General features: G+C 58.0%; 1 protein-coding gene and 1 long non-coding RNA gene across 3 annotated transcripts in view; one reads left to right on the plus strand and one right to left on the minus strand.

Moving 5' to 3' along the window:
* Positions 1–9,460, plus strand: part of LOC139586835 (1-phosphatidylinositol 4,5-bisphosphate phosphodiesterase beta-3-like) — a gene marked incomplete at its 5' end in the record, with an annotated part of 32,561 nt that overhangs the window by 18,820 nt on the left and 4,281 nt on the right. Inside the window, 6 exon segments of the mRNA XM_071420489.1 lie at positions 647–737; positions 1,475–1,551; positions 2,518–2,598; positions 3,512–3,569; positions 4,449–4,535; positions 5,083–5,131. Coding sequence (XP_071276590.1) covers positions 647–737; positions 1,475–1,551; positions 2,518–2,598; positions 3,512–3,569; positions 4,449–4,535; positions 5,083–5,131 — 443 coding nt within the window.
* On the minus strand, positions 6,343–9,444 carry LOC139586839 (uncharacterized). 2 transcript variants are annotated; one of them, XR_011678033.1, is made up of 5 exons: positions 9,032–9,444; positions 8,290–8,436; positions 7,595–7,713; positions 6,899–7,071; positions 6,343–6,459 (listed from the first exon to the last, which is right to left on the minus strand). It is a non-coding gene; the product is annotated as an uncharacterized lncRNA (long non-coding RNA). The 2 variants fall into 2 exon arrangements; XR_011678032.1 differs by lacking the exon at positions 9,032–9,444 and having other exon boundaries at positions 8,290–8,989.

Below are 9,460 nucleotides of genomic sequence, written 5' to 3' on the forward strand. Positions count from 1 at the left end.
TGCACAGGAAGAGGTGAGGCCCAAAATCCCCGAAATTCACCCCAAAAATCACCCCAAAATCACCCCAAACACCTGAGGAGGCTCCTGGCCCTGCACAGGAAGAGGTGAGGCCCAAAATCCCCAAAATTCACCCCAAAAATCACCCCAAAAACACCCCAAAAATCACCCAAAAAATCACCCGAAAATCACCCCAAAATCACCCGAAAATCACCCCAAAATCACCCCAAAAATCACCCCCAAATCACCCCAAAAATCACCCCGAAAATCACCCCAAAAACATCCCAAACACCTGAGGAGGCTCCTGGCGCTGCACAGGAAGAGGTGAGGCCCAAAATCCCCCAAAATCGCCCCAAAAATCACCCCAAAATTCACCCCAAAAATCACCCCAAAAATCACCCGAAAATCACCCCAAAAATCACCCCAAAATCCCCCCAAAATCCCCCAAAATCACCCTAAAATCACCCCAAACACCTGAGGAGGCTCCTGGCCCTGCACAGGTGCAGGTGCAACCCAAAAACCTTAAAACTTACCCCAAAACTTGCCCCAAATGCCCCCAAACCAGCCTGAAACTGCCCCAAAACTGCCCCGGGATTTGGGGATTTCTCCAATTTTCGGTTTTTCCCGAATTTTGGGGTTTTTCCCCCAGCAGGGGCTCCGAGGGGGCGGCGCCGCTGCTGCAGCTGCGGGAGGAGCAGCAACAGCTGGAACTGGGCCGGAGACGGGAGCAGCTGCGGGAGGTGCCGGGATACACTGGGATAAACTGGGAGGCACTGGGGGGGACTGGGATAAACTGGGAGGGACTGGGATAAACTGGGAGGCACTGGGGGGGACTGGGATAAACTGGGAGGGACTGGGATGGACTGGGGGGACTGGGATAGACTGGGATAAACTGGGGGGGACTGGGATAGACTGGGAGGGACTGGGATAGACTGGGGGGGACTGGGATAAACTGGGATAAACTGGGATGGACTGGGGGGAACTGGGGGGGACTGGGATGGACTGGGAGGGACTGGGATAGACTGGGGGGGGACTGGGATAAACTGGGATGGACTGGGGGGAACTGGGGGGAACTGGGAGGGACTGGGATGGACTGGGGTGGTCCTTACTGCTCCACACTGGTCCGTACTGGTCCATACTGGTTTATACTGGTCCATACTGGTCCGTACTGGTCCATACCGGTCCATACTGGTCCGTACCGGTCCATACTGGTCCGTACTGGTCCATACTGGTCCATACTGGTCCGTACTGGTCCATACCGGTCCATACTGGTCCGTACCGGTCCATACTGGTCCGTACTGGTCCATACTGGTCCATACTGGTCCGTACTGGTCCATACTGGTCCATACTGGTCCATACTGGTCTGTACTGGTTTATACTGGTCCATACTGGTCCGTACTGGTCCATACCGGTCCGTACTGGTCCATACCGGTCTGTACTGTCCCATACTGGTTTATACTGGTCTGTACTGGTGCAGGCCCAGCAGCGGCTCCAGGAGGTGGCGCTCGAGGCTCAGCAGGCCCAGCTCAAACGGCTGCGCCAGACCAGTGAGAGGTACCGGGGATGGACTGGGGGGAACTGGGGGGAACTGGGAGGGACTGGGGGGGACTGGGAGGGACTGGGGGGGACTGGGGGGAACTGGGAGGGACTGGGGGGAACTGGGAGGGACTGGGGGGGGACTGGGAGGGACTGGGGGGAACTGGGAGGGACTGGGGGAACTGGGGGGAACTGGGGGGGACTGGGAGGGACTGGGGGGAACTGGGAGGGACTGGGGGAACTGGGGGGAACTGGGGGGAACTGGGGGTCCCAGGAGGGGTTTTGGGTTGATTTTGGGGCATTTTGAGGTCCTAGGACAGTTTTGGGGTTGATTTTCTGTTGATTCTGGGCTGTTTTGGGTTGATTTTGGGCTTGTTTGGGCTATTTTGGGGCTGTTTTGGGTTGACTTTGGGCTGTTTTGGGTTGATTTTTCTGTTTTGGGCTGTTTTGGGTTGATTTTGGGCTGATTTTGGGCTGTTTTGGGCTGATTTTGGGCTGTTTTGGGCTGATCTTGCTGTTTTGGGCTGTTTTGGGTTGATTTTGCTGTTTTTGGGCTGATTTTGGGCTGTTTTGGGGCTGGTTTTGGGTTGGTTTTGGGTTGGTTTTGGGCTGTTTTGGGTTGATTTTGCTGTTTTTGGGATGATTTTGGGATGATCTGGGGATGATTTTGGGCTGTTTTTGGCTGTTTTGGGATGATCTGGGGATGATTTTGGGCTGATTTTGGGCTGGTTTGGGCTGGTTTTGCTGGTTTTGGGCTGTTTTGGGTTGATTCTGGGCTGTTTTGGGTTGATTTTGGGCTGTTTTGGGTTGATTTTGCTGTTTTTGGGATGATTTTGAGATGATCTGGGGATGATTTTGGGCTGATTTTGGGTTGATTTTGGGTTGATTTTGGGCTGATTCTGGGCTGTTTTGGGCTGGTTTTGGGTTGGTTTTGGGTTGATTTTGGGCTGATTTGGGCTGATCCGGGTCTGTCCGGCTGCCCAGGGAGAAGAAGGAGCTGCAGAAGATTCTGGACCGGAAGCGCCACAGCAGCATCAGCGAGGCCCGGGGGGGGCGCCAGGGCGGGTGCGGAATTCGGGGGAATTTGGGGGAATTTGGGAAATTTGGGGTTTTGGGGGATTTCAAATTTGGGATCTTGGGGGGATTTGGGGAATTGGGGGATTTTATGGGGAATTTGGGGGGGATTTCAGGGGGATTTTGGGGGGAATTTTTTGGAGAATTTTGGGGGATTTTGAGGTGGATTTGGAGGGGGAATATAGGGGGAAATTCTGGGGGGATTTGGGGAGGGATTTTTTTGGGTATTTGGGGGGATTTTGGGGGGATTTTTGGGGATTTTGGGAGGGAATTTTGGGGGATTTTGGGAGGGATTTTTTGGGGATTTTTTTGAGGATTTTGGGGGGATTTTTGGGGATTTTGGGGGGATTTTTTGGGGATTTTGGGGGGATTTTTTGGGGGATTTTGGGGGGATTTTTTTGGGGATTTTGGGGGGATTTTTTTGGGGATTTTTGGAGGGATTTTTTTGGGGATTTTGGGGGGATTTTTTGGGGGATTTTGGGGGGATTTAGGAGGGATTTTTTTGGGATTTTGGGGGGATTTTTTTGAGGATTTTGGGGGGATTTTTTGAGGATTTTGGGGGGATTTTTGGGGGATTTTGGGGGGATTTTTTGGGGGATTTTGGGAGGGATTTTTTTGGGGATTTTGGGGGGATTTTTTTGGGGATTTTTGGAGGGATTTTTTTGGGGGGGATTTGGGATTTTGGGGGGATTTTTTGGGGGGATTTTGGGGATTTTGGGAGGGATTTTTTTTGGGTATTTGGGGGGATTTTGGGAGGGATTTTTTGGGGATTTTGGGAGGGATTTTTTGGGGATTTTGGGAGGGATTTTTTTGGGGATTTTGGGGGGATTTTTTTGGGGGATTTTGGGGGGATTTGTGAGGATTTTGGGGCACCCCAAATCGTCCCCTCCCCTGCCCCCCCCAGGGAGCTGCCCGAGATCAACCGGCGCCACATCAACGAATCGGTGACGTCCATCCGCAGGGTGAGGCACCAAAACGCCCTGAAATACCCCAAAAACAGCCCAAAAACGGCCCAAAACACCCTGAAATACCCCAAAAATACCCTGAAACACCCCCAAAATACCCCAAAACCGGCCCTAAACACCCCAAAACAGCTCAAAATCACCCCAAAACAGCCTGACCCAGTCTGGGGTCCCATTTTTGGGGTCAATAATCCATTTTTGGGGTTCCTGACCCATTTTTTGGGGTCAATAACCCAAATTTTGGGTTCAGTTACAGCAGGCTCTGCATTTTTGGGAGCCGGTTTTGTAATTTTTGCAGTTCCTTACCCACATTTTGGGGTCAGTAAAGCACATTTTGGGGTCAATAACCCGTATTTTGGGGTGAATATCCCATATTTTGGGGTGAATAACGCACATTTCGGGCCCAGCTGCAGGAAGCCCAGCGCTGCCGGGAGCTGATTTTGGGGTTAATAATGCACATTTTGGGGGTAATAACGCACATTTCGGGGTCAGTAACGCACATTTCGGGGTCAGTAACGCACATTTTGGGGTCAATAACGCACATTTTGGGGTCAATAATCTGTATTTTGGGGTGAATATCCCATATTTTGGGGTGAATATCCCATATTTTGGGGTGAATAACGCACATTTCAGGGTCCATAACCCGTATTTTGGGGTGAATATCCCATATTTTGGGGTGAATAACCCGTATTTTGGGGTGAATAACCCGTATTTCGGGCCCAGCTGCAGGAGCCCAGCGCTGCTGGGAGCTGATTTCAGTGATTTTGGGGTGAATATCCCATATTTTGGGGTGAATATCCCATATTTTGGGGTGAATATCCCATATTTTGGGGTGAATATCCCATATTTTGGGGTGAATAACGCACATTTTGGGTCCAGCTGCAGGAGGCCCAGCGCTGCCGGGAGCTGCGGCTGCGGGAGCAGCACCGGGGGGTCCTGGAGCAGATCCGGGAGCAGGAGCCGCAGGTGGGGACCCCAAAAACGGGGAGGGGACCCCAAAAACGGGGCTGGGGGTCTGGAGGGGTTGGGCGGGCATCCCCAGTGGGTTTGGGGGAAATTTGGGGAGTTTTGGGGGTCCCAGGGGGATTTTGGGGGGATTTTGGGGGGATTTTGGGGGGGGATTTTGGGGGGAATTTTGGGGGGGATTTTGGGGGGGATTTTGGGGGAGATTTTGGGGGGATTTTGGGGGGGATTTTGGGGCTGATTTTGGGGTGTTTTGGGGGTGATTTTGGGGGAGATTTTGGGGCGGATTTTGGGGATTTTGGGGGAGATTTTGGGGGATTTTGGGGTGTTTTGGGGGTGATTTTGGGGGGGGATTTTTGGGGCGGATTTGGGGATTTTGGGGGGATTTTGGGGGGATTTTGGGGATTTTGGGGGGGATTTTGGGGGATTTTGGGGGGGATTTTGGGGATTTGGGTGGGGATTTTGGGGGATTTTGGGGGGGATTTTGGGGGGGGATTTTGGGTCCCCCCCGCCCCTCGCTGATGTCGGGGTCTCTCCCCCCCTTTGGCAGCTGCTGCAGGAGCTGGAGCAGGAACTGGGGGGGCTCCGGGACCCCAAAGCCCCCTCGGGACCCCCCCCGGCGACTCCACCCTGCTCTGACCGGGGGGGACCCCAAAAAATTCCCCCCCAAAATCCCCCCCCCCCCCAAAAATTCTCCCCAAAATCCCCCCCATGAGATTTGGGGGGGCTCTGAATTGGGGGGGGGGGGGGTCCCCGGTGCCTTTTTGGGGGATTTTGGGGTCCCCCCCCTTTCCTGTGGCATTTTTGGGGGGGTCCCGGTGATTCGGGACCCCCGAAATTTTTGTGTGTGTGTGGGGGGGGGGAATCTCCAAGGGCTGCCCCAAAATTTGGGGACCCCCCCCCATTTTTGGGACCACTAAAGGGGGGGGGGTCTCTCCCCTCCCCCCCCCAGATTTTGGGGTGATTTTGGGGTTTTTTGGGGGGGTCGCTGCCTCACGACACTAAAATCACTCCTGGCCACGCTTCTGCCCCCCCCCACTCCCCCACAAATTTGGGGTGGGGGCTCCCCAAAATCCAAAATCCCCTCCCCACATTTCGGGGGGGGGGGGGAGGGGGGCTCCTCCCAAGGGCTGAATTTTCTGAATTTTCTGATTTTCTGAATTTTCTGATTTTTCTGATTTTTTTCTGATTTTTCTGATTTTTTTTTTTTTAACCCCCCAGTTTTGGGGAGGGTCCGGGGGGGGGGGGGGTTCCTGCCTGTCCTGCGCTGCTGTCGGGGCCCCCCCGAAATTGGGGGGACCCCCCCTGGAATTTGTACAATAAGAGAAATTTATTCTTCCATGGAGACGCCTCTGTTGCGGGTTCGGGGCAATTTGGGGCGATTTTGGGGGATTATGGAGGTTTTGGGGGATTTTGGGGGATTTGGGGCAGCTCGGGAGGGTTTTGGGGATTTTCGGGGGGATTTTTGTGAGATTTTGGGGGATTTTGGGGGCGTTCAGGTTTAATTGGGGGCGTCCCTTTGATTTTGGGGGATTTTCTTTAATTCTGGGGATTTTCTTTAATTTTGGGGCTGATTCCTCCTCTTTTTGTGACCCCCTCTCATTTTTTTGGGGGGGGGGGGGTCTCATTCCAGCCCCCCCTCCCCGATTTTGGGGGCCGCTCCCATCCGTCCCCCCCCCCCCCAAAAACAACCCCAAATCCTCATTTCGGTTTTTCTACAAAAATCCACATTTTATTGCCCTCCCTGCCCCAAAATTGATTTTTTTCGATGTTTTTTTTTTTTGGGGGGGGGCGCTCAGGGCGGGGCCGCGGGGGGGGCGGGGCGGGGCCGCCGGGGGCCCCCCCCCCACCAGGCCCGGAGCGTCTCGCGCCAGCCCCCGCCCCCCCCCGGGGGGGCCCCCCCGAGGCTGCGGGGCCGCGGCAGCACCTGCGGGGGGAGGGGCGGGGTCAGCGCGGGGTCAGCGCGGGGTCACCGCACCCCCCCCCCAATATCCCACCTGTCCCCATGGAGCCCAGGTGAGCCCAGGTGTGCCCAATGTCCCCAATATCCCCAATGTCCCCAATGTCCCCAGGTGTGCCCAGGTGTGCCCAATCCCCGATATCCCCGATGTCTCAGGTGCGTCCCAATGTCCTGGGTACCCCAATAACCCCAATCCCCCCAACGTCCCTGATCCGCCCAGGTGTCCCCAATGTCCCCAGGTGTCCCCAGGTGCGTTACCTGCAGCTGGAACTCGTCGCTCATCCTCCTCAGCCTCCTCCCGTACCTGTGTCCCCAATGTCCCCGGTGTCCCCGGTACCCCAATCCCCCCCATGTCCCTGATCCCCCCAGGTGTGTCAGGTGTCCCCAGGTGTGCCAGGTGCGTTACCTGCAGCTGGAACTCGTCGCTCATCCTCCTCAGCCTCCGTCCGTACCTTTGCGCCGCCCAGAGCACGGGCGGGGCCGAGCGGGAGCGGCCGCGGGGCGGGGGCGGGGCCGGGGGGGGGTCCCCGGGGGCTGCCCCCGCCCCCCCCCGCTCCGAGAGCAGCCGGGGCCGCGCCTCTGGGGGGGGAGGGGCGTCAGGGGGGGTCCCCAAAATGGGGGGGGAGGGAGGGGGGGAGGAGTTCACGGGCCCAGCCCCGCCCCCGCCCCCCCCCCCCCCCCCCCCCCCCGAGGGGTTTTGGGGTTTTTGGGGAGGGGGGTTTGGGGGGGGCTTTGGGGAGGTTTTGGGGAGGGTCCGGGGTTTTTGGGGAGCTCTTTGGGGAGGTTTTGGGGCTGGTTTTGGGTGTTTCTGGGGTGTTTTTGGGGGTGTTTTTGGGGTGATTTTGGGAAGGTTTTGGGGTGTTTTTGGGGCTGTTTTTGGGGTGTTTCTGGGGTGTTTTGGGGAGGTTTTTGGGGTGTTTTTGGAGTGTTTTTGGGCTGTTTCTGGGTGTTTTTGGAGTGTTTTTGGGCTGTTTCTGGGGTGTTTTTGGAGAGGTTTTTGGGGAGGTTTTTGGGGTGTTTCTGGGGTGTTTTTGGGGTGTTTTGGGGGCTGTTTTTGGGGTGTTTTTAGGGTGTTTTGGGGAGGGTCGGCAGCCTCACTGACCTGGGGAGGGGGTCCCGGGCTGGCTGGGGGCGGGGGAGCCCCCCCAGGGCGAGGGGGAGGGGAGCCGCGCTCCTCGGGGGTCTCGTCCAGGCGGAACATGGGGGGCTCAGGCCATGGGGCTGGGGGAGGGGCGGGGGCTGAGCCCCAAATCCCCCCCCAGGGGACCCCAAACCCTCAGCCCCGCCCCCTGCCCCATTAATGACCCCAAGCTCCGCCCCCCTGACCTTTGCTACCCGGAAGTGTCCCCGGGGCACCCCAAAACCACCGCGCCCCCCCCAACCCAGGGCACCCCAAAACTGCCGGGACCCCCCAGAACCGGAGCCGCCCCTCCCCCACCCCGGCGACACCCCCAAACCGCCCCTCCCCCACCCGGGGGCGCCCCAGAACCGCCCCTCCCCCACCGGGGACCCCCCCAAATCCTCCGGGAGCCCCCCCGGACCCCGCCCCTCCCCCAGCCCCGCCCCCCCGGCACGGGGGGTCCCCGAACGCGCCCCTCCCCCACGCGGGACCCCCCAAACTCGCCCCTCCCCCAGCGGGGACACCCCAAACCCGCCCCCCCTCCTCCCCCCGCCCCCCATTTGCGTTTCCGCCCTTCCCCCCGCGCCCCCTCCCCCTCCCCCCCTCGGGGATCCCCACCGGCCCCTCCCCCCCCTCCGGGGACCCCCAAATCCGCCCCTCCCCCCCACCCCCCCGACCTCGGCTCCGCCGCGCTCCGGCCCGGCCGCGTCACCCGCGTGATTGACAGCGCAGCCGACCAATCAGCGCCGGGGCTCTCCGCGGCGTCACGGGCCAGGCCGCGCCTTTGGCCACGCCCCCGAGCCGGCCCCGGGAGTGGGCGGGGCCTCGCGCGCCTGCGGCCAAGATGGCGGCGGCGGGAGAGAGGGGGCGGAGCCACCGAGGGGCAAAAAAAACACCGAAATTGAGCCCAAAATGATCGGGTTTGCCCCAAAACCAGCGCGGTCCCCCCACAGGCACCTCCTGAGCCCCTAAAATCCGCCCTGACCCCAAAATCTCCCCCGGACCCCCCGATGGGCCCAGACCCCACCACCGGACCCACAGATGGGCCCCACCGCCCCCGGCAGCCCCAAAATCCTTTAAAACTCTCCATGAAAAGCCTCCCAAAATCCCTCAAAATGCCCCGAAATCTCTCAAAACCCACAAAAATCCCTCAAAACCCCCGAAAATCCCTGAAAGCCCCTAGAAAGCCCTGAAAACCGCCCCAAAATCTCTCAAAACTCCCCGAAAACCATTAAAACTCCCCAAAATTCCTCAAAATCACCCAAAAATTCCTCAAAATCCCCCAAACTTTCTCAAAACCCTCCAAAATACTTCAAAAGCCCCGAAATCCACCCCTTTCCCCCTAAAATCCCAGAAAATCCCCGAAATTCCTCAAAACGTCTCAAAATCTCCCCCCCCCCCCCCCCCCCCGGGCCTCACAATGGTTCGGTCCCCCTCGCCCCCCCCCGCGGCTGCTGCCTCATGGAAAAGCCCCGGGGCTGCGCTGGGACCCGCCCAGCAGGGATTGGACCCGCCCAGTCTGAACTGGGACCCTCCCAGTATGAACTGGGACCCTCCCAGTATCGACTGGGATCGACTGGGAGCGACCGCGGCGCCCTTGGCCCGGCTGGGGGAAGGGCGGAGAGGGGACAGCGGCGACACCAGTGACACCAGTATGGATACCAGTATAACCAGTATGGACACCAGTGACACCAGTGACACCAGTTTGGATACCAGTATAACCAGTATGGACACCAGTGACACCAGTGAGGATACCAGTATAACCAGTATCGACACCAGTGTAACCAGTATAGACACCAGTGGCATCAATACAGGGACACCAGTGTGACCAGTATAACCAGTATAACC

This window comes from Agelaius tricolor, unplaced genomic scaffold, assembly GCF_023055355.1.
Source record: "Agelaius tricolor isolate 1412-34295 unplaced genomic scaffold, bAgeTri1.0.p SCAF_145, whole genome shotgun sequence".
In the NCBI taxonomy this organism is placed as follows: Eukaryota; Metazoa; Chordata; class Aves; order Passeriformes; family Icteridae; genus Agelaius; species Agelaius tricolor.